This window comes from Hyla sarda, chromosome 2 (assembly GCF_029499605.1).
Source record: "Hyla sarda isolate aHylSar1 chromosome 2, aHylSar1.hap1, whole genome shotgun sequence".
In the NCBI taxonomy this organism is placed as follows: domain Eukaryota; kingdom Metazoa; phylum Chordata; class Amphibia; order Anura; family Hylidae; genus Hyla; species Hyla sarda.
In genome coordinates, this window is record NC_079190.1 from 495,334,231 (window position 1) to 495,361,263 (window position 27,033).

The 27,033-nt window shown below is 45.6% G+C and overlaps 2 protein-coding genes across 2 annotated transcripts in view; one reads left to right on the forward strand and one right to left on the reverse strand.

The window, feature by feature from the left end:
- Nucleotides 1-27,033, reverse strand: part of LOC130357179 (zinc finger protein 84-like) — a 378,316-nt gene that overhangs the window by 154,762 nt on the left and 196,521 nt on the right. The window lies entirely within an intron of this gene.
- Nucleotides 7,531-15,356, forward strand: LOC130357178 (oocyte zinc finger protein XlCOF6-like). Its single transcript, XM_056559702.1, has 2 exons — nt 7,531-7,602; nt 13,270-15,356. The coding sequence occupies exons 1-2, from the start codon at nt 7,536-7,538 to the stop codon at nt 15,288-15,290; spliced, it is 2,088 nt and encodes a 695-aa protein (XP_056415677.1). The 5' UTR covers nt 7,531-7,535; the 3' UTR covers nt 15,291-15,356.

The window sequence follows — 27,033 nt, forward strand, 5'->3', positions numbered from 1 at the left end:
ATTATTATTGCTAATATCGGCACTTCGCGATTTCGCGAATATTTATAATATAGTGTGATATATTCTTAATGACGAATATTCATAATTTTTTTCACATGCAAATTTTGGCACGGAAAAGCAAGTGAATAAACATAGCGAATATTCGAATTTCGGGAACATAAGACGAATAATCTTCAATATATTCCCGAAATATCGCGAATTCGAAAATGGTCCCTGCCGCTCATCACTATTGGCTACAGGCCCAATGGAGGAAACAGGTTTTCCCCCTAAATACAGGACTCTGGTGTCTCCAGCTCAGTCAGCCTGTGGTGAAGATTAGGAGAAGGGAAGTCATGTGTGGACATGTTTATTATTATAGTTCTGGAATTTTATTACTACTACTTTGGTTTAACCCCTTAAGGCCATTTTTTGCAAATCTGACCTGTGTCATTTTATGCATTAATTTCTCTGGGATGCTTTTACTAATGATTTTGATTCCAAGATTGTTTTTTTTTATGACATATCCTAATTTAAGATAGTGGTAAATTTTTGTTGATCATTGCACCATTTTTTGTGAAAATTCAAAAATTTAATAATTTTTTTTTCAAATTTAGCATTTTTCTGATGTTTAAATTCTCTGCTTGTAAGGAAAATGGGCATACCAAAATAAATTATATATTAATTCACATATGCAATATGTCTACTTTATGTTGGCATCATAAGGTTTTCATGTTTTTACCTTTTGAAGATATTAGAGGCCTTCTAAGTATAGCCGCAATTTTCAAAATTTTCACAAAAAAACTGTATTTTTAGTGACCAGTTCAGTTTGATGGGGATTTGAGGGGCCCTTCTGTAAGAAATCCTCCATAAATGACCCACTATAGAAACTGCACCCCTCAAAGAATTCAAAATGACATTCGGAAAGTTTGTTAACCCTTTAGGTCTTTCCCAGGAATAGCAGCAAAGTGAAGGAGAAAACTCAAAATCTCAATTTTTTTACATTAACATGGTCTTGTAGTCCCATTTTTTCATTTTTGCAAGGGGTAAAATGAGGAAAAGTCCCCCAAAATGTGTATCCAATTTCTCTCAAGAATGGAAATACCTCATATGTGGATGTAAAGGGATCTGCGAGTGCACTTGAGGACTCAGAATGGAAAGAATCACATTGGGGTTTTGAAGAGAGAATTTACCTGAAATGGTTTTTGGGTGCCTTATCGCATTTAGGAAGCCCCCATGGTGCCAAAACAGCAAAGAACCTCCAACATGGCACACCATTTGGGAAACTTAACCCCTCAAGTAATGTAACAAGGTGTACAGTGAGCCTTAACACCTCACAGGAATTTGATGAATTCTTGTGATGTGAAAATGAAGTGTATTTTTATTTTCACTAAAATGCTCATGTTATCCCAAATTTTTCCTTTTCCCAAAAGGTAATAGGAAAAAAGGCCCCAAAATTTGTAACCCCAAATGTGGATGTAAAGTGCTCTCTGAGTGCACTACAGGGCTCAGACGAGAAGAAGGAAAATTTTGCTTTTGGAGAGAGAAATTTTTCTCGTTTAGTCCGAGAGGGTCTGTGGCATGGGACAGAGAAATAAGTCCTTGCTTCTCTCTGTAGTAGGTAGGTATGTCGATCCAGGCCAGGTGTCACAATCTTCACCACTTGCAGTACAAAGAAACAGAGGGAGGCTGTAGAACCACTGTGGGCCTTGTTTATGTGTTGCGCTAGTCTGGGGACACCTTGACCTTGGGCATTTAAAAAGCCCCGATGGTGCCAGAAAAAATAGAAAAAATGTGCCTCAAGCTGTTGTATAACTGCAACTCCCAGCATGCACAGAAAGCCAAAGGGCATGCTGAGAGTTGTAGTTTTGCCTCCAGCTGTTGCATAACTACAATTCCCAGCACGCCCTTTGGTTGTCAGTGCATGCTGGGGGTTGTAGTTTTTCAGCTGCTGGAGGCACATTTTTTGCTGGGAGTTGATCTAATGCAACAGCAGAAGGCACACAAGCATTACCTCCTGCTGCTTCTCCCCTTGACCTGCCGCTGCTGCCCACAACCACTGCCCATCCTCACCCACTGCTGTCACCTCCAGACTCTGTCACCCATAAGGTGACCATCGCCACTGCCCATCACCAACCCAGCGATACCCGTGATTGGTCGGCCGTTCTCGGACGATCACTCATGGGGATCGCGAGGTGGCACCAATTCCACCTCACTCGTGCTGGGCAAGTGTGATTGGGCCAGTCTCAGACAACACCAATCGCCCTGATTTTCCAAGTCACCAGGTCACCAGTGACCTGATTGACCCAGTAAAGCCGTTATTCGTTGGTCAGAATTGACCGGCGAATCACAGCGATCACCGACAAGGGGGGTGCCCGGACACAGTGATCCAGGAACGCAGCGCCATAAATGTACGGCGCTGTGAGCTAAGAACTTCTTAGCAGCGGCGTACATTTACAGCTCATGTTCTTAAAGGGTTAAAGGGGTACTCCGGTGGAAAACTATATTTTTCAACTGGTGCCAGAAAGTTAAACAGTACTTTCAGTATGTATCAGCTGCTGTATACAAGAGAAAGTTCTTTTCTTTTTTAATTTCTTTTCTGTCTGACCACAGTGCTCTCTGCTGACACCTCTGTAGTCGGGGTTAAGAACTAATTTATGAATTATTATGGTCAACAAAAATATGAAAAATATTATGACCGTTATAAATTGCCAAAAATATTCAAACAATTGTTACGCCGAGCGCTCCGGGTCCCCGCTCCTCCCCGGAGCGCTCGCTTCACTCTCCCTGCGGCAGCGCTCCGGTCACGTCCTCTGACCCGGGGCGCTGCGATTCCGCTGCCAGCCGGGATGCGATTCGCGATGCGGGTAGCGCCCGCTCGCGATGCGCACCCCGGCTCCCCTACCTGACTCGCTCTCCGTCTGTTCTGTCCCGGCGCGCGCGGCCCCGCTCCCTAGGGCGCGCGCGCGCCGGGTCTCTGCGATTTAAAGGGCCACTGCGCCGCTGATTGGCGCAGTGGTTCCCATTAGTGTGTTCACCTGTGCACTTCCCTATATCACCTCACTTCCCCTGCACTCCCTTGCCGGATCTTGTTGCACTTGTGCCTAGTGAAAGCGTTCCCTTGTCTGTTCCTAGTCCGTGTTCCTGACCTCCTGCCGTTGCCCCTGACTACGATCCTTGCCGCCTGCCCCCGACCTTCTGCTACGTCCGACTTTGCTTCTGCCTACTCCCTTGTACCTCGCCTATCTTCAGCATCTTCAGCAGCCAGAGAGGTGAGCCGTTACTAGTGGATACGACCTGGTCACTACCGCCGCAGCAAGACCATCCCGCTTTGCGGCGGGCTCTGGTGAAAACCTGTAGTGGCTTAGAACCGGTCCACTAGCGCGGTCCTCTCCATCCCTCTCTGGCACAGAGGATCCACTACCTGCCAGCCGGCATCGTGACAACAATGCAATTCACCATATTTGGGCCCGACTATTTCCCCAGATACGAGTTCTATGAAGTAGCGGTAGAAGTAACTTTTGCAATATAATAAAATAATAACGCAGTTATTATACAAATGATATGTACATTTATTGGTTACAATTGATTAACATTAAAGAGTAATAAAAACAGACCGTGATATAAATGAAATTATATAAAGAATATCAATGACGTAATGTCTGATATAAATCAATGATACATTAGTAATGTTATTTAATAATATTAAACTTAGTCACAGAAGTAGGTTAGTTCAGATATCAGTAGATTACTTTGTGTAGAGATCATTACATTACATGATATCTAATGGGCATTTTACATGTATAAAATGGGAATAAACCCCACCCAATTCTAACCACAACTATCTCTGGTAGGATACGGTACTAAATATATAATTTGAATGCAAATAAAAAAGCAAAGAGCAATTGCTACTGAAAAAATACTTATACATTTTATTAGAAATCAATACATAAAAAAAAGTCACCATACGCTACTAATTAGTAAGACTTAAATTAAGTTTCCTCGTGGAAATTATCATGTCATGTGTTGGAGAAGAGGAAGATCCCAACAGGCTATGCTAATATGTAATTTGATCATTGCATTGATGCCCATAAGACATGCCCGCTTCATCTGCAGTAGAAGAGGGTGTGGCTTATAAACTACTATTACCATCTAATAATTGAGATTATATATAAGCCAGGTCTGCTCCTATACATAATATAATTCTGTCCACATTAAAAATTAGGTAACTTAATAAATAAGAAACTTGTGTATCTTACCACCGAGAGTACTTCTGGAGAAAAGAAAGATGGCTGCCTGGGGTCCATGGGAACACCTGTAGTCATAACCGGTTATCAGAGAAGAATGGGCTTATTGGATGAAGTTTTCTCCCTGACTCTTCATGGCTCCGCCCCCTCAGGTAGCCTCTAGGATCTTCGGTAATGAGGATCTGTGATGCTTCCTCTTCCTATCTCTTGCAGTTCCCGGTTTCAGTCTCCTGATGCCCCTCTCACCCAAGTTTTAACCTCTTTTCTATCGTAAGGATCCACTTAAACAAATATAATGTTCTCCAATGGTGACTGGTGGGTGTTAACTATGTAGATCAGAGTCTAGTTACATGACATCACAGCTAAACATTAATTTACTATAATTTTGTTATAAATAGAAGATTATTGTGGCCGCCTTATCACCTGTATACACATAATCCAAGACAAGACAATGTCATTGATACTTCTCAGGCATCTCAAATAGATGGCCAGAGATATAGATAAATAGAATGAAATACACCCCATTGTTATACACACACATAGCTGTATCCAGGTGTACAGAGCAGACCCCCCATTGTTATACACACACCCCTGTATCCAGGTGTACAGAGCAGACCCCCCATTGTTATACACACACCGCTGTATCCAGGTGTACAGAGCCGACCCCCCATTGTTATACACACACAGCTGTATCCAGGTGTACAGAGCAGACCCCCCATTGTTATACACACACCCCTGTATCCAGGTGTACAGAGCAGACCCCCCATTGTTATACACACACACCCCTGTATCCAGGTGTACAGAGCAGACCCCCCATTGTTATACACACACCCCTGTATCCAGGTGTACAGAGCAGACCCCCCATTGTTATACACACACAGCTGTATCCAGGTGTACAGAGAAGACCCCCCCATTGTTATACACACACACACAGCTGTATCCAGGTGTACAGAGCAGACCCCCCATTGTTATACACACACCCCTGTATCCAGGTGTACAGAGAAGACCCCCCATTGTTATACACACACCCCTGTATCCAGGTGTACAGAGGAGACCCCCCATTGTTATACACACACCCCTGTATCCAGGTGTACAGAGCAGACCCCCCATTGTTATACACACACCCCTGTATCCAGGTGTACAGAGCAGACCCCCCATTGTTATACACACACCCCTGTATCCAGGTGTACAGAGCAGACCCCCCATTGTTATACACACACCCCTGTATCCAGGTGTACAGAGCAGACCCCCCATTGTTATACACACACACACCCTGTATCCAGGTGTACAGAGCAGACCCCCCATTGTTATACACACACCTCTGTATCCAGGTGTACAGAGCAGACCCTCCATTGTTATACACACACACAGCTGTATCCAGGTGTACAGAGCAGACCCCCCATTGTTATACACACACACAGCTCTATCCAGGTGTACAGAGCAGACCCCCCATTGTTATACACACACACAGCTGTATCCAGGTGTACAGAGCAGACCCCCATTGTTATACACACACCCCTTTATCCAGGTGTACAGAGCAGACCCCCCATTGTTATACACACACACACCCCTGTATCCAGGCGTACAGAGCAGACCCCCCATTGTTATACACACACCCCTGTATCCAGGTGTACAGAGCAGACCCCCCATTGTTATACACACACCCCTGTATCCAGGTGTACAGAGCAGATCCCCCATTGTTATACACACACCCCTGTATCCAGGTGTACAGAGCAGACCCCCCATTGTTATACACACACCCCTGTATCCAGGTGTACAGAGCAGACCCCCCATTGTTATACACACACCCCTGTATCCAGGTGTACAGAGCAGACCCCCCATTTTTATACACACACCCCTGTATCCAGGTGTACAGAGCAGACCCCCCATTGTGTACAGAAATGACAGACAATGAGTTTCACTCTCCAGGACTTTCCTTGGAGACTTGTCACATATCATGGGTATTGTCTTGTGGAATCCATTTTGATTACTTCACACATTCCACTCTGTTTTTCTCAAACTTCCTGACTTGGTGAAAATTCATTAAATTGAAGCATTTTGATTCAATATGGACGCTTTGGCCATGTTGTATCTTTCATATATTTTTCATATTAAAACATTTGATGATATCGGTACAAAATAACCCGACACTGTCCATGTCAGGAACTGTCCAGAGCAGGATAGTTTTGCTATAGGGATTTGCTCCTATTCTGGAGAGTCCCTGACATGAACATAGATGTCAGCAGAGAGCACTGTGGTCAGACTGGAAAGAAATTCAAAAAGAAAATAACTTCCTCTGCAACATACAGCAGCTGATAAGTACTGAAAGGATTAAGATTTTTAAATATAAGTCATTTATAAATATGTTTAACTCTGTGGCACCAGTTGATTTAAAAAAAAAAAAAAAAAGTGTTTTCCACCGGAGTACTCCTTTAAGTATCTGGTATTTTGGTTAGAATTATGTAGCTATATATTCTTGGTGAATAATAATTTTTTATTAAATTATAATTTATTTAACCTTTAGTAAAACATTGTGGACAATTTTATCCACCAGCTCAGTTGTGTGTTTATTTTAGAGGAAAGTTGGGTGGGACCTATGGGGCCATGTTGCTCGTCAGGAGAGAAAATGCTGATTGTTTCCCCTGATTATCATATGAAAAGGTCTCGGAGTATCCCCGGTATCTCTTACAGATGTAAATAGGGGTGTGACCAATATGTCTCCACCCTACAATACAATGTGTGAATGAAGGCTGATCCCAGGAGGCCATAGAATGCTAAAACTGGTTGGACAGGTTCTGGCCCCATCATTCTTACTTTACATATTGTAGGTGGGGGAGGGGAGGCCAATCTCATGGTGAAAAGGGTATAAAAGACCCCAGCATGGCTCATATGGGAGAACTTACCAGGAGAATATACTTGGGACACTGGAGACACTGACTGGAGATAGAGACCTGAGTGTGTGGAGGGTCCATGTATGGTGACTAGAACATCTCTGAGGTGACTGGAAGTAGAAGGAATTATTAGATATTGTAATTGTTTCATATTTGTTGTTTATGTCGTGTGTATATTGTATGTGGGCTGGTAGGGTTGTGTGCAGGACGGCTTTTTAGTCCCAGTCTGGCCCTGTCTGCGGCCATCACTGAACCCCACAATAATTGTAGGAAAGAGACTGGGATGATTGTTGATCCTATGTGATCACCACTTGAGGAGATCCTTGTGCAGATTGGTTCATACCTTCTAGGGGGGATGTAACGCTCACCTGGATAGAAGATAAACTAAGGTTCCTTTATGTTTTTTCCTCAGGTCTATAATATGGAATCTTTACAGGAAAGTTCTGGAGGAACAATGAGTGGACTAGAAAACCCCATATCAGAGAATGGTAAGAGCCTTTCATACATCTTATGTTTTATTCTGTCATTATAAATTGCAGACTGAGGTTCCTTAAGATATTTCTTCCTGCATTTTAGTGGTGGAGATGTATATTGTATTGATAGTGCTCATCATAGACAGGGAGTGGGCGCAGTGTAGAACACAGGTCAGGAAGAGAAATTGACGCGTTTCAGGTGTTCAGATCGCCCTTAGTCATACTAAAAACTATCTTCCACAGCCATATTTATATAAAGATCACATGATCTCCTACCAATAGGATTGGAAAGCATATTTACTCTTAACATACATGATCATAAGAGAGGAAATTATTATAACATTATAATTGTATAAGTAACATTTTGGTCTTTTTTTATTGTTATCTTGGCTATTTTTGCTCAGCTTGCTGGGTGCTGTAGTACATTACATGTTTTGGTATGCTTTTCTGTCTAGAGAGTATTGCAATTCCCTATATTCGTTGTGCCTTTTTTTCACTTTTGATCATGTATGTAAAGGGTTAATATTTTCATCAGTTACTACGTGAAGAAGATCATGTGATATTTAGACTTACATGGCCGGGACTTGATAGTTTTTAGTATGACTAATTTTTTTTTTTTTAAAAGACCAAAATGTTTACTTATACAATTATAATATTATAATACTTTCCTCTGTTATGATCATGTGTGTGAAGGGTAAACATGCTTTACAATCCTATTGATTGGAGATCATGTGATCTTTATATAAACATGGCTGCGGCCAGATAGTTTTTAGTATGACTAAGGGTGATCTGAACAACTGAAATGTGTCACTTTATCTCCCTGACCTGTGTTCTGTCATTTTAACCCCTTAAGGACGCAGGACGTAAATGTACGTCCTGGTGAGGTGATACTTAACGCACCAGGACGTACATTTACGTCCTGTGCATAACCGCGGGCATCGGAGCGATGCCCGTGTCATGCGCGGCTGATCCCGGCTGCTGATCGCAGCCAGGGACCCGCCGGCAATGGCCGACACCCGCGATCTCGCGGGCGTCCGCCATTAACCAGTCAGGTGCCGGGATCAATACAGATCTGCGGCAGTGCGCGGTTTGAATGAATGATCGGATCGCCCGCAGCGCTGCTGCGGGGATCCGATCATTCATAACGCCGCACGGAGGTCCCCTCTCCTTCCTCCGTCCGGCTCCTGGTGTCTCCTGCTCTGGTCTGAGATCGAGCAGACCAGAGCAGAAGATGACCGAAAACACTGATCTGTTCTATGTCCTATACATAGAACAGATCAGTATTAGCAATCATGGTATTGCTATGAATAGTCCCCTATGGGGACTATTCAAGTGTAAAAAAAAATTTTTAAAAAATGTAAAAGTAAAAGTAAAAAAAAAGTGAAAAATCCCCTCCCCCAATAAAAAAGTAAAACGTCCTTTTTTTCCTATTTTATCCCCAAAAAGCGTAAAAATATTTTTTTAGACATATTTGGTATCGCCGTGTGCGTAAATGTCCGAACTATTAAAATAAAATGTTAATGATCCCGTACGGTGAACGGCGTGAACGAAAAAAAATAGAAAAAGTCCAAAATTCCTACTTTTTTAATACATTTTATTTAAAAAAAAAATTATAAAAAATGAATTAAAAGTTTTTTATATGCAAATGTGGTATCAAAAAAAAGTACAGATCATGGCGCAAAAAATGAGCCCCCATACCGCCGCTTATACGGAAAAATAAAAAAGTTAGAGGTCATCAAAATAAAGGGATTATAAACGTACTGTTACGCCTAGCGCTCCGGGTCCCCGCTCCTCCCCGGAGCGCTCACGGCGTCTCTCTCCCCGCAGCGCCCCGGTCAGTCCCGCTGACCGGGAGCGCTGCACTGTCATGGCCGTCGGGGATGCGATTCGCACAGCGGGACGCGCCCGCTCGCGAATCGCATCCCAGGTCACTTACCCGTCCCGGTCCCCTGCTGTCATGTGCTGGCGCGCGCGGCTCCGCTCTCTAGGGCGCACGCGCGCCAGCTCTCTGCGACTTAAAGGGCCAGCGCACCAATGATTGGTGCCTGGCCCAATTAGCTTAATTGGCTTCCACCTGCTCCCTGGCTATATCTGATCTCCTCCCTTGCACTCCCTTGCCGGATCTTGTTGCCCTTGTGCCTAGTGAAAGCGTTTAGTGTGTCCAAAGCCTGTGTACCTGAACTTCTGCTATCCATCCTGACTACGAACCTTGCCGCCTGCCCCCGACCTTCTGCTACGTCTGACCTTGCCTCTGCCTAGTCCTTCTGTCCCACGCCTTCTCAGCAGTCAGCGAGGTTGAGCCGTTGCTAGTGGATACGACCTGGTTGCTACTGCCGCAGCAAGACCATCCCGCTTTGCGGCGGGCTCTGGTGAAAACCAGTAGCCTCTTAGAACCGGTCCACTAGCACGGTCCACGCCAACCCCTCGCTGACACAGCGGATCCACAACCCGTAAGCCGAATCGTGACAGTAGATCCGGCCATGGATCCCGCTGAGGTGCCGCTGCCAAGTCTCGCTGACCTTCCCACGGTGGTCGCTCAGCAATCGCAGCAGATTGCCCAACAAGGACAGCAGCTGTCGCAGTTGACCGCCACGTTACAGCAACTTCTGCCTCTGCTACAGCAGCAACCATCTCCTCCGCCAGCTCCTGCACCTCCTCCGCAGCGAGTGGCCGCTCCTAGCCTTCGCTTGTCCCTGCCGGACAAATTTGATGGGGACTCTAAACTCTGCCGTGGATTTTTGTCTCAGTGTTCCCTGCATATGGAGATGTTGTCGGACTTGTTTCCTACAGAACGGTCTAAGGTGGCGTTCGTAGTAAGCCTTCTTTCAGGAAAGGCCTTGTCTTGGGCCACACCGCTCTGGGACCGCAATGATCCTGCCACAGCCACAGTCCAGGCCTTCTTCGCTGAAGTCCGGAGTGTCTTCGAGGAGCCAGCCCGAGCTTCTTCTGCCGAGACTGCCCTGTTGAACCTGGTCCAGGGTAATTCTTCAGTGGGCGAGTACGCCATCCAATTTCGTACTCTTGCTTCCGAGTTATCATGGAATAACGAGGCTCTCTGCGCGACCTTTAAAAAAGGCCTATCCAGTCGCATCAAGGATGTGCTGGCCGCACGAGAGGTTCCTGCAACCTACAAGAACTCATCCATTTGGCTACCCGCATTGACATGCGTTTTTCTGAGCGACACCAAGAGCTCCGCCAGGAAAAAGACTTAGATCTCTGGGCACCTCTCCCACAGCATCCGTTGCAATCTACGCCTGGGCCTCCCGCCGAGGAGGCCATGTAAGTGGATCGGTCTCGCCTGACCCAGGAAGAGAGGAATCGCCGTAGGGAAGAAAATCTCTGTCTTTACTGTGCCAGTACCGAGCATTTCTTGGTGGATTGCCCTATCCGTCCTCCACGTCTGGGAAACGCACGCACGCACCCAGCTCACGTGGGTGTGGCGTCTCTTGGTTCTAAGTCTGCTTCTTCACGTCTCACGGTGCCCGTGCGGATTTCTCCTTCAGCCAACTCCTCCCTCTCAGCCGTGGCCTGCTTGGACTCTGGTGCCTCCGGGAATTTTATTTTGGAATCTTTTGTGAATAAATTCCGCATCCCGGTAACCCGTCTCGTCAAGCCGCTCTACATTTCCGCGGTCAATGGAGTCAGACTGGATTGCACTGTGCGTTACCGCACAGAACCCCTCCTGATGTGTATAGGACCCCATCGCGAAGTGATTGAGCTCTTCGTCCTACCCAACTGTACATCTGAGGTCCTCCTCGGTCTGCCATGGCTCCGGCTTCATTCCCCCACCCTTGATTGGACCACCGGGGAGATCAAGAACTGGGACTCTGCCTGCCATAGGAAGTGCCTCTCCCCCCCTCCCAGTCCCGTCAGGCAAACCTCAGTGCCTCCTCATGGCCCCCGTCCTGGTGTCACACTGCCCCGTGCCAGGCTTCGCCCTCTGCCCTCCCTCCCCATTCCCACTCCTGCTGTACTGCCTGCCGTTGAGGAAACCCTCCATTCTTTCCCGGTGTCCTCATCCCAGGGGAGGCAGTTACCGGTCAAAGAAAAGGGGAGACCTAAGGGGGGGGGGGTACTGTTACGCCTAGCGCTCCGGGTCCCCGCTCCTCCCCGGAGCGCTCACGGCGTCTCTCTCCCCGCAGCGCCCCGGTCAGTCCCGCTGACCGGGAGCGCTGCACTGTCATGGCCGTCGGGGATGCGATTCGCACAGCGGGACGCGCCCGCTCGCGAATCGCATCCCAGGTCACTTACCCGTCCCGATCCCCTGCTGTCATGTGCTGGCGCGCGCGGCTCCGCTCTCTAGGGCGCGCACGCGCCAGCTCTCTGCGACTTAAAGGGCCAGCGCACCAATGATTGCTGCCTGGCCCAATTAGCTTAATTGGCTTCCACCTGCTCCCTGGCTATATCTGATCTCCTCCCTTGCACTCCCTTGCCGGATCTTGTTGCCCTTGTGCCTAGTGAAAGCGTTTAGTGTGTCCAAAGCCTGTGTACCTGAACTTCTGCTATCCATCCTGACTACGAACCTTGCCGCCTGCCCCCGACCTTCTGCTACGTCTGACCTTGCCTCTGCCTAGTCCTTCTGTCCCACGCCTTCTCAGCAGTCAGCGAGGTTGAGCCGTTGCTAGTGGATACGACCTGGTTGCTACTGCCGCAGCAAGACCATCCCGCTTTGCGGCGGGCTCTGGTGAAAACCAGTAGCCTCTTAGAACCGGTCCACTAGCACGGTCCACGCCAACCCCTCGCTGACACAGCGGATCCACAACCCGTAAGCCGAATCGTGACACGTACTAATTTGGTTAAAAAGTTTGTGATTTTTTTTAAGCGCAACAATAATATAAAAGTATGTAATAATGGGTATCATTTTAATCGTATTGACCCTCAGAATAAAGAACACACGTCATTGTTACCATAAATTGTACGGCGTGAAAACAAAACCTTCCAAAATTAGCAAAATTGCGTTTTTTGTTTTAATTTCCCCACAAAAATAGTGTTTTTTGGTTGCGCCATACATTTTATGATATAATGAGTGATGTCATTACAAAGGACAACTGGTCGCGCAAAAAACAAGCCCTCATACTAGTCTGTGGATGAAAATATAAAAGAGTTATGATTTTTAGAAGGCGAGGAGGAAAAAATGAAAACGTAAAAATTAAATTGTCTGAGTCCTTAAGGCCAAAATGGGCTGAGTCCTTAAGGGGTTAATGTAATGGAATAAAGAATCTTGGATTTCATCCTATATCTCTGCTGGATCTTCTTGTTCTTATATAGAATCTGTTCCATGTGACTTGTAAGTATCTAATATGATGTTAGTATTCACCAGAGGATCAAACATATAATTCTGGACACTATAGGCCTTTAGGTGTAACCTATCTTCTGGGTAAAATCTTTGAAGGTTTTCTAAGAGGTTCTATCCTGAGGTATCTCAGTGACAATAACCTTATCACACACATCAGTATTGGTGTATGAGGGATCGGTCCTGTCAATCCAATCTGATCACATTCAATGAGATTCACTCCCCCTTGTATAAGAAAGATACCTGAAAAGGAAGGGGGCTGTATAAACATAAAAGTTTATTTTCTTTATATTCTGTAAGTACCTAGAAATAAGTGATCCTGTTATCTACATGTGTTGACTGTATTGTGTTTTACTCATTGTATTGATTTTAACTTTGATCTCACACAGGAGAGAAGCCATTTTCATGTCCGGAATGTGGAAAATATTTTAGTAAGAAATCACATCTTGTAACTCATGAGAGAACTCACACAGGAGAGAAGCCATTTTCATGTTCAGAATGTGTGAAGAGTTTTAGTCAAAAATCACAACTCATGGAACATATAAAAACTCACACAGGAGAGAAGCCATTTTCATGTCCGGAATGTGTGAAGTGTTTTAGGAATAAATCCCATCTCGTAGAACATATGAAAACTCACACAGGAGAGAAGCCATTTTCATGTCCGGAATGTGTGAAGAGTTTTAGTTTTAAATTAAGTCTTGTGGATCATATGAGAACTCACACAGGAGAGAAGCCATTTTCATGTGCAGAATGTGTGAAGTGTTTTAGTCAAAAATCAAGTCTTGTGGATCATATGAGAACTCACACAGGAGAGAAGCCATTTTCATGTCCAGAATGTGTGAAGTGTTTTAGTCAAAAATCACATCTTGAAAAACATAGGAGAACTCACACAGGAGAGAAGCCATTTTCATGTCCAGAATGTGTGAAGAGTTTTAGTCAAAAATCACATCTTGAAAGACATATGAGAACTCACACAGGAGAGAAGCCATTTTCATGTCCAGAATGTGTGAAGAGTTTTAGTCATAAATCACATCTTGTGGAACATATGAGAACTCACACAGGAGAGGAGCCATTTTCATGTCCAGAATGTGTGAAGAGTTTTAGTAAAAAATCACATCTTGAAAAACATATGAGAACTCACACAGGAGAGAAGCCATTTTCATGTCCAGAATGTGTAAAGAGTTTTACACACAAAACAAGTCTTGTGCATCATATGAGAACTCACACAGGAGAGAAGCCATTTTCATGTCCAGAATGTGTGAAGTGTTTTAGTCATAAATCAAGTCTTGTGGGACATATGAGAACTCACACAGGAGAGAAGCCATTTTCATGTCCAGAATGTGTGAAGTGTTTTAGTCAAAAATCACATCTTGAAAAACATAGGAGAACTCACACAGGAGAGAAGCCATTTTCATGTCCAGAATGTGTGAAGAGTTTTAGTCAAAAATCACATCTTGAAAGACATATGAGAACTCACACAGGAGAGAAGCCATTTTCATGTCCAGAATGTGTGAAGAGTTTTAGTCATAAATCACATCTTGTGGAACATATGAGAACTCACACAGGAGAGGAGCCATTTTCATGTCCAGAATGTGTGAAGAGTTTTAGTAAAAAATCACATCTTGAAAAACATATGAGAACTCACACAGGAGAGAAGCCATTTTCATGTCCAGAATGTGTAAAGAGTTTTACACACAAAACAAGTCTTGTGCATCATATGAGAACTCACACAGGAGAGAAGCCATTTTCATGTCCAGAATGTGTGAAGTGTTTTAGTCATAAATCACATCTTGTGCATCATATGAGAACTCACACAGGAGAGAAGCCATTTTCATGTCCAGAATGTGTGAAGTGTTTTAGTCATAAATCAAGTCTTGTGGGACATATGAGAACTCACACAGGAGAGAAGCCATTTTCATGTCCAGAATGTGTGAAGAGTTTTAGTAAAAAATCACATCTTGAAAAACATATGAGAACTCACACAGGAGAGAAGCCATTTTCATGTCCAGAATGTGTAAAGAGTTTTACACACAAAACAAGTCTTGTGCATCATATGAGAACTCACACAGGAGAGGAGCCATTTTCATGTCCAGAATGTGTGAAGTGTTTTAGTCATAAATCACATCTTGTGCATCATATGAGAACTCACACAGGAGAGAAGCCATTTTCTTGTCCAGAATGTGTGAAGTGTTTTAGTCATAAATCTAATCTTGAAAAACATAAGAGAACTCACACAGGAGAGAAGCCATTTTCATGTCCAGAATGTGGGAAGTGTTTTAGTCAGAAATCTAGTCTTGAAAAACATATGAGAATTCACACAGGAGAGAAGCCATGTTCAACAAAAAAACAAACCTTCCACAACCCTCCACAGCTCTTAAAAATCCCATGTGGTGTACAGTATTTACAATAATATATGGCACATGGGGGCCCCATGGTCCCACTACAGCAAGAGCAATATATAGGAAAACATTCTGGAAAAAAAAAAAACACCTTAGCCAGTGACAAGCCACCACCCAACAAACACACTCGTATTGCCATCACACCAAGTGACTTAATTTTTTTGGGTTGCCTACCCCTTTTATAAAGTATTTATTCACATGTGGTGTACAGTATTTACTAAACTATATGGCACGTGGGGGCCCCATGGTCCTCTATTGTTCGGGGGCCCGGCCAGAGGTGGACTGACAATTCATGGGCAGCCTGAGCAATAGAGGACCATGGGGCCCCCATGCACCATATATGATAGTAAATACTGTACACCACATGTGAATTAATACTTTATAAAAGGGGTAGGCAACCCCAAAAAATTAAGTCACTTGGTGTGATGGCAATATGAGTGCGGTTTGTGGGGGGTGGCTTGTCACTGGGTAAGGTTTCGTTTTTTTTATTTTCAGAATGTTTTCCTATATATTGCTGTAGTCCCCCCCCCCCCCCAGTCCCCAGTATTAGCCTTCCCCTCCCACAAAATGCAGACCCCAGAATCACCCTCCCTATGCATTATACAAACCCCAGAATCAGCCCTCAGTATTACCTCCATGCATAATACAGGCCACAGAATAGCATCTTCTCTGATCATTGTTGTTTACTATCCTCTTCTTCTCCATCTGGCCTGGACCTCCATGAAGAGTTCTTCCAGCTATGACTTGTCTCTTCAGAATCTGACAGACATACATTTTAGGCACCTTTCGCCAGCACCATCCCCACCTCTATGCAAACTTCCCATCAATATTGCCCACTTTGTGCCCCTATACACACATACTGCCCCCACACATGCGCGCACACAGCCTCCATACCCACTTAAGGACGCAGGGATGTTTCATTTTTGTATTTTCCTTTTTTTTTTCTCCTAGCCTACTAAAAGCCATTTTCCACCTACAGACTCATATGAGACTTGTTCTTTGCACCTCCATTTGAACTTTTTATTGACACCAATTATTTGTGGGGCATTTTAGAGGCTTCTGTTTCTACGCAGATCCCTTTTTTGGTAAAATTGACACCTTATGTTTATTCAGTAGATCCATACAATAAAATGATACCTACTTTATAAAAGTTTTGATTTAATTTACTAAACTACTTTACAATTTTTTTTCCTCATACAGGGATTTATGAGGATTAATTTATTGCGCCGTGACCTGTAGTTTTTATCGGTATCATTTTTGTTTGAGGGAGTTTTTGATTCCTTTTTTTTTTTCCTGGTACATGACCAGAAATGCTCAATTCTGTAATTTTTTTAATTTTTTTATAACAGGTACGGTTATATTTTTATTGTTTGGACATTTATGCAAACGCTGATACCACATATGTTTTTGTACATTTTTGTTTACATTGTTTTAACTGAAAAAATGGGAAAAGTGGGATGATTGAAATTTTTATTAGGTAAGGGGCTTATTAACATTTCTTATTATTTTTTTATTTTACACAATTACACGCCATCTCAAAAAAGATTGCATGTACTGAACAATGATGTGCCATAGCACAGCATTAATCAGTGTTCTTGGCGCTCCATACATTTATACCCCGTGTCCCTAAGGTGATATACATACACAGCCCCCATACACACATGCACAGCCCCCATATACACACATACACGCCCCTATATACACTGCCCTGTATACACGAATACACACCCACACCCCCATATACACACATACACTGCCCTATATACACCCATACACACCCCCATACACACACATACACAGCCCTATATACAACCCCATACACACTTATACACAGCCCTATATGCACACCCCCATATACAACCCCCCTTACACATACACAACACCCATACACACACACTGCCCCATAGAATTAAGTACCACTACTTCATTAGTAATTAGGGATGCCGGCTGCTGCTCCTCTATTGCAGGTCAGGGAGAGGGAGGGATGCGACGACCGACGTCACTAACCGGCATCTTCTCCCAATGGCTGCACAGGCACGTTTCACACCAGCAATTCTTCACTACACCGGCCCACCGGGCAAATGCCCGGTGTGCCCTATGGCCAGTCCAGCCCTGACTACTACTCCCATTATGGACAGACTATGCCCATGATGGAAGTTATAGTCCATGGGCTTAGGTGTAGATCTCAGGAGGTCATTATCCAGAGATCCGCTATCCACGGTACATGCGGCTACACTGCGCCGCCGCCGGCTCCTGTATACACTGTCATAATTCATAATCCCCGCCTCCGGAACATGGGCGCTCTGGTGAAATGCTTTTCTCCAATCAGAGCTCCCGTGTTCCGGCGGTGGGGATTATGAATTATGACAGTGTATACAGGAGCCGGCGGCAGCGCAGTGTAGCCGCATGTGCTGCCAGCTTTTACAGTTAATAAATGTAAATCGCAGCGGATCTCTGGATAACGACCTGCTGCGATCTGCACCTAATCCCATGGACTATAACTCCCATCATGGATGGAGTCTGTCCATGATGGGAGTAGTAGTCCTAAACCGTGTGTTGGTCCCCCATGTCCCTGTAAAGTATACTAATAGCAGTGCATCTGCCGGCCAGCATTGCGCTGCCTTCCCTGGCTAGCAGCATGATACGCTGCTGATAGTATACTTCACAGATAGCGCTGCGAGGGACACGTGTATGCGCTCGCTGGGGAGGGACACATATAAGCACTGCTGGGGGCAATATATATAGGTGGGGCAATATATATAGGTAGTGGTGGGGGGACAATATATATATAGGTAGCAGTGGGGGGGGCAATATATTTAGGTAGTGCAGCGGGGAGTGTTAGTTAATGTGGGTGTTAATGTCCTTTTCTGCGGACGTATGCACTTTCTGTAAGTCAGGTTGGACATTGAATACATATGCGACTTTTAAACCGAGATGCAACTTTTTTTGTCATAAATAGCAACTTTCGCATTTGATAAATACATGGCCACTGCAAAGTACAAAAATATTTACTACATGAGCAGATTTCAGAAATGTGCTTTGGGATAAGCATACATCAAAAAGTCTCAGCATGTATAGAATGTGCACAAAAAAAAATCTACTGCAAAGCTTGATAAATCTCCTTCTATATGTTTTTAATGGGATTGAAAAAACGGCCACTAGGTGGCTCTGTTCTGTTCCCTACTACAAGTCAAACAGTTAGTTTGGTCTCCTCCCGGCCTGGCAGGAGACCAATCTCAGGAAGTGAATGCGGGGCATGGTGAGGCACAGCACTCACAGGCTTCAGAGACGTTATGCCAGCTGGTGAACGCCCACTTTCTGCTGCCGGGAGCTCACACAATATGAGCAAGAGGAAAGGTGTGATATACAGCTTTTTAAAGGAATTTTTTTTAAAGGAGTACTATGATGCAGAATTTAGAACCCCCCAAATATTCCCCACGGCTGTACCTCTCTATCCATGTCATTCTTTCTTGAATCGGTCCAGCCGTTCTCCCGGTGCAGCAGGGCATAGTTCTCGGCACTTCCGGGTTATGGTGGGGTGGAGGATGACGTAAAAATCATCATCCCCCATGCTGCCTTGCTCTGATTTCCTGTCCCTCCGTGCCTCTCTACTCCTCACCCCCTCCCTTCACTTATGAACTCCCCTCCCCTGTAATTACAATAATCACGCCCCCTGCTGCCGCCCTGCATGTGAACCCAGCACTATGATGTGGGTCTCCCTCCCCCCGCACCAAACAAAGTGAGCTCCGACGCTGTACAGTACTCGGCTCACAGCGGAGATACAGCTATTTGAGCACACGTTGCTCTCATAGCTATATCTCCCTGGTGCCTGAGAAGCAATAGTGTGGTGTCCCAGTACAGGTACATTGTCAAGGTATTTTAGGCCCTGTCAGATTGAGACCTCCAGTGTCCTGTAATGTGTATTTGCACTGTTATAACTTGATAACCTGTTATTAGGTATCTGTAGCTTTAAGTATATTACCTAGCAACCTCATGCTCAGTCAGGGTATGTGAGAGTGGAGGACTGAGGGCTAGACTAAACTTTTGTGTAAGGTGTTACATTATGTTATTGCTTGTATGTGACTTTATTGTTAACCCTAAAGGGAATACAGACAACTCTATGATCCACAGCTGCCTGGCCAATGGGCTTTAGTTTAGCCTTCCCTTATAAGGGGTGGTATTTCCTGTGTAGTTCAGTTCTGGAGAGTTCAGGGGTCAGGAGTTCTGGAGAGTTCAAGTGTGGAGAGAAGCTGAGTGGAGTGCAGGAGTTCAGGAGAGAAGTTGAGTTCAGAGTGAAGAATCATCAATTCATTTCAGTCAGAGTACAGAGTGGAGAAATATCCAGCCTTTACTTCAGCCTTGATCAGAGAATTCCTAAAGGACAATTCATTATCTTCCAGTGAAAAGCCACAAATCTACCAACACTTCAGTAAGTGACTTTAATCTCAAGCCTAATATAGCGCAGACCTAAAACTCCTAGTCCGGCCGTAAGAGCCAAGCATATATGCAACATCAAGTCCAGGCACTGCGAGCTGTGTGGTCCTCTAGTGACTGTCTGTTAACCCTTTGGGAGACTTTGGTTGAGCGCTGTGGAGATTGTACCACCTATCTTCAAGTTAGTAAAGCCTCCATTAAACTGCAGCCTAGTGTGGAGTCAATTCTTTCCTTGATAGCCTGTGGGGAGACAGAGTTCCCCGGACCTGTAGTAACCCGGGAGCTACCAAGACTACAGTGGCGTCACGTGACATTAAGGGTTAAAACCATCCAACCCTGGGTTCATAACCCCCCCCCCCCAAGAACCAAGTAGCTAACCCCAGCGTAGCGGTGGCTGCGGACCTCACCCATGGCCACCACAACAGGACACAGCCTCACTTCAGTAATAAAGTCCTCTCCCCCACCCCCCTCAAGTGTATAATACAGTGTTTCCCAACCAAGGTACCTCCAGCTGTTGCAAAACTACAACTCCCAGCATGTCCAGACCGGCTGGGAGGTGTAGTTTTGCTGGAGACACTGTGTTTTGAAAAGATATATATATATATATATATATATATATATATATATACATAATAAAGAATATGTTTGTAATACAGTGTTTTACTGTTTTAAAGAGTACTCTAACGCGTTTGCACAGTCCAGCCAATGACGGCTGTGCAAACGATGAGTATATGAATATGTAAAGAATGGGAGTGACCGGATCGCAGGGAGGGGGGCAGGCTAAGAGAGGGGTGGATGATGAGAGCGGTGACGTTTCGTTACAAAGATGGCCGCGGTTGGCCAAACACACAGGGAACAAAATTCATAATTGTGGCAGACAGGCTGTACTTCCGGATAGCGGCAAAGTCGGGGATGCATGCAAGTGAGACAATGGAGGCAATTGACTTTCTTATATAACTTCTTGCTGTCTTTACAATGCCATAAAATAACTTTGCTCCCGAGTACTCCTTTAAGGGCAGGAGAGGTGTTAGGAGTAGTTAGGGAATATAATTTGAGATTTTCCTAGTTTTAATGAAGGAAAATATGGATTTTATTAAAGACAAGAGGCGAGTATTATAACGCCTTTCTTTCTTTACTGATTCAAATAGCAGCAAACAAACAGTTAACATAGTGCAAAGAGAACAGGGTTTTAGATAGTAACAGGTGTGCTATTGGATAATGGTTCCACCAATCAGTATGCAGCACAGGTGATATAATGTCCAGGTAACACAGCATCTCCCTCTTTCTTTGATGTGAAGTGGAATGAAGGTAAGTAAAACAGATAACATAACTACTGCAACGAGAAATCTCAGATGGGAATCTTGAAAACATCTTCAGGCGAAGGCTTGGTGTAATCTAAGAGTATCCCCGAAGGAAACAAGAACAGGAATGGATGGAGTCCAACGATGAGGAGTCTATGAAGCTGTAGGAAGACAAAACATATATCGTGATAGGGTGGGAGTTTAAGGGTGGGATAATACTCGCCTCTTGTCTTTAATAAAATCCATATTTTCCTTCATTAAAACTAGGAAAATCTCAAATTTTATTACAAGCAAGAGGCTCCTATTATAATGCCAGTTTAAAGCTATATAACATAGTGATCAAAGCATAAAATAACATGACTGGAGAATATTGTGAGATATGTGAGAATCAGGATGAAAGTAAAAATTTTTGAATGTGGACTCTGAGGACCAATCAGCTGTCTGAAGAATATCAGACAAAGAGATTCCTGAGTGAAAAGCGTTAGTGGACATGGCTCCTCTGGTGGAGTGTGCGCCAAATTGAGAAATGTCGATGCCGGCTAATTGCATACTATTTTTGACCCATCTAGCCAAGGTGGGAGAAGAGACGGGAAGGAAAGGTTTGCAATATGATATGAGCAATTGGGATTTATTAGTATGTCTATATGGTAAAGTTTTTTGTTCATAAGTTTTGAGACAACGAACTACGCATAATTTATAATCATGAGGAAATGCCGGGTAGAAGACCGATTGAAGATTGGTTTTCGTACGTCTATGAATGGCAAAGGTGACCCCATGAGGCGAAAAAGTTCTGTGAGATAAGTCTAATGCTTTGACATCTGAGATCCTTTTAATAGAGATAAGACATAAAAGGACAGTAAGCTTAAAAGATAGAAGCTTAAGGGAAAGGAGGTCATTGTCCTCCCAAGATTTGAATAGGTCAAAAATCAACGTAACATCCCAAGTGGAATGATATCTGGGGCACGGAGGGCGTTTGAATTTAATGCCTTTCATGATTTTGCGAATTAGAGGATGTTGGCCGACTGGAATAGAGTCTATAGTAGGATGATGAAAAGAGATCGCAGAACGATAAACGTTGATAGTGCGATATGCCTTACCGGATTCAAAAGAAAAGGAAAGGAAATTCAAAATGTTGGCTACAGATGCATGTACGGGATCCAAATCCAATGAGACCAAATTCTCCAGGCTGATCCGTAAGCAGATCTGGTTCTCGGAGCCCAAGCCTCAGAGAGGATGTCTCTAGTAGCTTGCGAAAATTCTGAATTAATATTTGTTGACCGGAGATCAGCCATACTACAAGAGAAAGAAGATTCGAAGTGATTAAAGGATGAGGATTCCCCTCCGGGTCCTGAAGAATTGTGTGGTAATGTGGAAGGATCCGAGGAAAATCTATTACCATCCCCAGAATCTGTGGGAACCATGATTGGGTTGGCCACCACGGAGTTATAATGACTAGTGTTGAATGATGAATTTGAGTGTGAAGAAGAACCCTCGAAATTAGCGCAAAAGGAGGGAAAGCGTAAAGGGTGGATGGAGGCCAGAATTGGAGGAAGGCGTCCACCCCCAGAGCTTTGGGATCGGGTCGCCAGCTGAAGAATTGAGGGATCTGGCGATTGAGGCAGGAAGCAAAAAGGTCTATTGAAAGGGGACCCCATAAAGAGTTGATTTGGAGAAATATCTGGTGATCGAGTTTCCAGTCGCTGTTGTCGATTAAATATCGGGAATTCCAATCCGCAACAATGTTGGAAAGACCCGGTAGGTATTCTGCCTTGAGGACAATATTCTTGTCTAGGCAAAAGTGCCAAATTTCTTTGGCGATGTTCGCTAGGGGTTTTGATTTGGTGCCCCCAAGACTGTTTATGTATTGTACCGCTGTGATGTTGTCCATCTTCAAGAGGATACAACAATGAGATTTGTCTCTCGCAAAACTTTTGAGGGCAAAGAAGCCCGCCAGAAGTTCCAGGCAGTTTATGTGTAAGGTTGCTTCTCCTTCTGACCATTTGCCACCTGTGGATAGATGACCACAACGAGCGCCCCAAACAAGGCGACTGGCATCCGATTCTAGAATATGATCTGGAATGGAATTGAAAATGGCTTTCCCATTCCATTCTTGAATGTGATGTAACCACCATAAGAGTTCCTCTTCGGTGTCTGAATTCAGAGTCACCTGGTCTGAGTATGTTAGACCCTCTCTTAGGTGTTGAGCCTTGAGGCGTTGGAGAGCTCTGTAGTGAAGTGGTGCCGGAAATATTGCCTGGATAGAGGCTGATAGAAGACCCACTATGCGAGCTAAGCTCCTCAGAGAAATTAGTTTCCTGTTCAAGATCGACCAAATTTCTTTCCGAATTAATGATAGTTTTCTGTTGGGAAGGCTTAGGAGAGCCAATTGGGTATTGATTGAAAAACCCAAGAATTCTACCTCCTTTGAAGGGGTTAGTCAGATTTCTTGGTGTTGATAAGGAAACCCAGATTGGTGAAGAGTGACAGAGTCCATTGCGTATGCAGGTTGATCAAGTGTAGAGTTTGGGCCATAATGAGGATGTCGTCCAAGTAAATTATGAGACGTACTCCTCTGCTCCTCAACATTGCTACCACTGGTTTTAACAGCTTTGTAAAGCACCAGGGAGCTGAGGACAGTCCAAATGGAAGACTCTGAAACTGCCATTTTTGGTCCTTCCATAGAAATTGGAGGTATGGATGATGTGAAGGATGCACAGGTATTGTCAAGTAGGCATCTTTTAGGTCTATTTTGACCATCCAGTCGTCCTTGATCAAAAGATCTTTTAAGAGATTGATGCCCTCCATCTTGAAGTGTTGGTACTTCACAAAATAATTTAGGTCTCTCAGGTTTATTACCGGTCTGTGACCGCCGTCCTTCTTTTTGACCAAAAAGAGGTTGCTGAGGAAACCTTGAGATTGAGGAGGGACTGGATAAATTGCTCCCTTGAGATGGAGATCCATGATCTCTGATTGCACGAGATCGTGATCTTCTTGAGAGAAGATTATGGGACGAGGAAGTCTTTCTTGAACTGGAATCTGCCAGAAGTCTATTTGATACCCTAGTATGGTGTTTAGGATCCATGAATCTGAGGTGATAGCCTGCCAAGCTTGGAAAAAATGGGTTAGTCTGCCACCTAATGGAACTTGGGAAGAAACAGGGTGAGTTAGGCTTACCTGTAGAAGGTCTTGATCTTGGAAATCCGCGATGACCCCTTGCCCTCCATGGTCTTCCTCTTGATGGAAAGAAGGGTGTGGTCTGGTATGAGGTGGATCCTTGATAATTTCTGTCTGTGTAGGAGGGACCTCTGTATTGTTGTCTGTCTTGATTTTGGCGGCCGGGGAAGCGGCCCCGTCCTTTCCCGGCCCTGCCAAAAAATTTTCTCTGGAATACTTTCTTCAGGGAAGTTTGTGCTTTGTCTAGTGACGAAAACAATCCTACATATTTTGATATTTCTTTGATGAAGGAATCACCAAAGAGGAGTCCTTCGGACATAGAGTCCGGTTCTGTATTTGCTAAATGCATGAGTTGGGGATCCAGTTTGAGAAGAATAGCACGTCTTCTCTCACTGCTGTCACGATGCCGGCTGGCAGGTAGTGGATCCTCTGTGCCAGAGAGGGATTGGCGAGGACCGCGCTAGTGGACCGGTTCTAAGTCACTACTGGTTTTCACCAGAGCCCGCCGCAAAGCGGGATGGTCTTGCTGCGGCGGTAGTGACCAGGTCGTATCCACTAGCAACGGCTCACCTCTCTGACTGCTGAAGATAGGCGAGGTACAAGGGAGTAGACAGAAGCAAGGTCGGACGTAGCAGAAGGTCGGGGGCAGGCGGCAAGGTTCGTAGTCAGGGTGGATAGCAGAAGTTCTGGTACACAGGCTTTAGACACACAAAACGCTTTCACTAGGCACAAGGGCAACAAGATCCGGCAAGGGAGTGCAAGGGAGGAGACCAGATATAGCCAGGGAGCAGGTGGAAGCCAATTAAGCTAATTGGGCCAGGCACCAATCATTGGTGCACTGGCCCTTTAAGTCTCAGGGAGCTGGCGCGCGCGCGCCCTAGAGAGCGGAGCCGCGCGCGCCAGCACATGACAGCAGGGGACGGGAACGGGTAAGTGACCTGGGATACGATTCGCGAGCGGGCGCGTCCCGCTGTGCGAATCGCATCCCCAACGGCCATGACAGTGCAGCGCTCCCGGTCAGCGGGACTGACCGGGGAGCTGCAGGGAGAAAGACGCCGTGAGCGCTCCGGGGAGGAGCGGGGACCCGGAGCGCTAGGCGTAACAGTACCCCCCCCTTAGGTCTCCCCTTTTTTTTGTCCGGTGACTGCCTCCCCTGGGATGAGGACACCGGGAAGGAATGGATGGTTTCCTCAATGGCAGGCAGTACAGCAGGAGTAGGAATGGGGAGGGAGGGCAGAGGGTGAAGCTTGGCACGGGGCAGGGAGACACAAGGACGGGAGCCATGAGGGGACACAGAGGCTTGCCTGATGGGACTGGGAGGGGGGGAGAGGCATTTCCTGTGGCAGGCAGAGTCCCTAACGACCTTAGGGGGACCGGATACAGGAGGAACCACAGGGTCACGGCAGGGAGTACAGGGAACCGGTTTAAGGCAGTCCTTGGAACAAGAGGGACCCCAACTCTTGATCTCCCCAGTGGACCAATCCAGGGTTGGGGAATGGTGTTGAAGCCAGGGTAGTCCAAGGAGAATTTCGGAAGTGCAATTGGGAAGGACCAAAAATTCAATTTTCTCGTGATGAGGTCCGATGCACATTAGGAGGGGCTCCGTGCGGTAACGCACGGTGCAATCCAACCTGGCTCCGTTGACCGCGGAAATGTGGAGTGGCTTGACAAGACGGGTCACCGGAATGCGGAATTTATTCACCAAGGACTCCCGAATAAAATTCCCAGAGGCACCAGAGTCCAGGCAGGCCACGGCTGAGAGGGAAGAGCTGGCTGAAGTAGAAATCCGTACAGGCACCGTGAGACGTGGAGAAGCCGACTTAGCATCAAGAGACGCCACACCCACGAGAGCTGGGTGCGAGCGTGCGTTTCCCAGACGTGGAGGACGGATAGGGCAATCCACCAAAAAATGTTCGGTACTGGCACAGTACAGACAAAGATTCTCTTCCTTACGGCGATTCCTCTCTTCCAGGGTCAGGCGAGACCGATCCACTTGCATGGCCTCCTCGGCGGGAGGCCTAGGCGCAGATTGCAATGGAGACTGTGGGAGAGGTGTCCAGAGATCTAAGTCTTTTTCCTGGCGGAGCTCTTGATGCCTCTCAGAAAAACGCATGTCAATGCGAGTGGCTAGATGAATAAGTTCATGCAGGTTAGCAGGAGTTTCTCTTGCGGCCAGAACATCTTTAATGTTGCTGGATAGGCCTTTTTTAAAGGTCGCGCAGAGGGCCTCATTATTCCAGGATAGTTCAGAAGCAAGGGTACGGAATTGTATGGCGTACTCGCCAACGGAAGAATTACCCTGGACCAGGTTCAGCAGGGCAGTCTCAGCAGAAGAGGCTCGGGCAGGTTCCTCAAAGACACTTCGAATTTCCGAGAAGAAGGAGTGTACAGAGGCAGTGACGGGGTCATTGCGGTCCCAGAGCGGTGTGGCCCATGACAGGGCTTTTCCAGACAGAAGGCTGACTACGAAAGCCACCTTAGACCTTTCAGTAGGAAACTGGTCCGACATCATCTCCAAGTGCAGGGAACATTGCGAAAGAAAGCCACGGCAAAACTTAGAGTCCCCATTAAATTTGTCCGGCAAGGACAGGCGGAGGCTAGGAGTGGCCACTCGCTGCGGAGGAGGTGCAGGAGCTGGCGGAGGAGATGATTGCTGATGAAGTTGCGACTGAAGTTGGTGCACAATGGTGGACACTTCCGACAGCTGGTGGGTTAGATGGGCGATCTGTCGGGCTTGCTGGGCGACCACCGTGGTGATATCAGAGGCAACTGGCAGGGGAACCTCAGCGGGATCCATGGCCGGATCTACTGTCACGATGCCGGCTGGCAGGTAGTGGATCCTCTG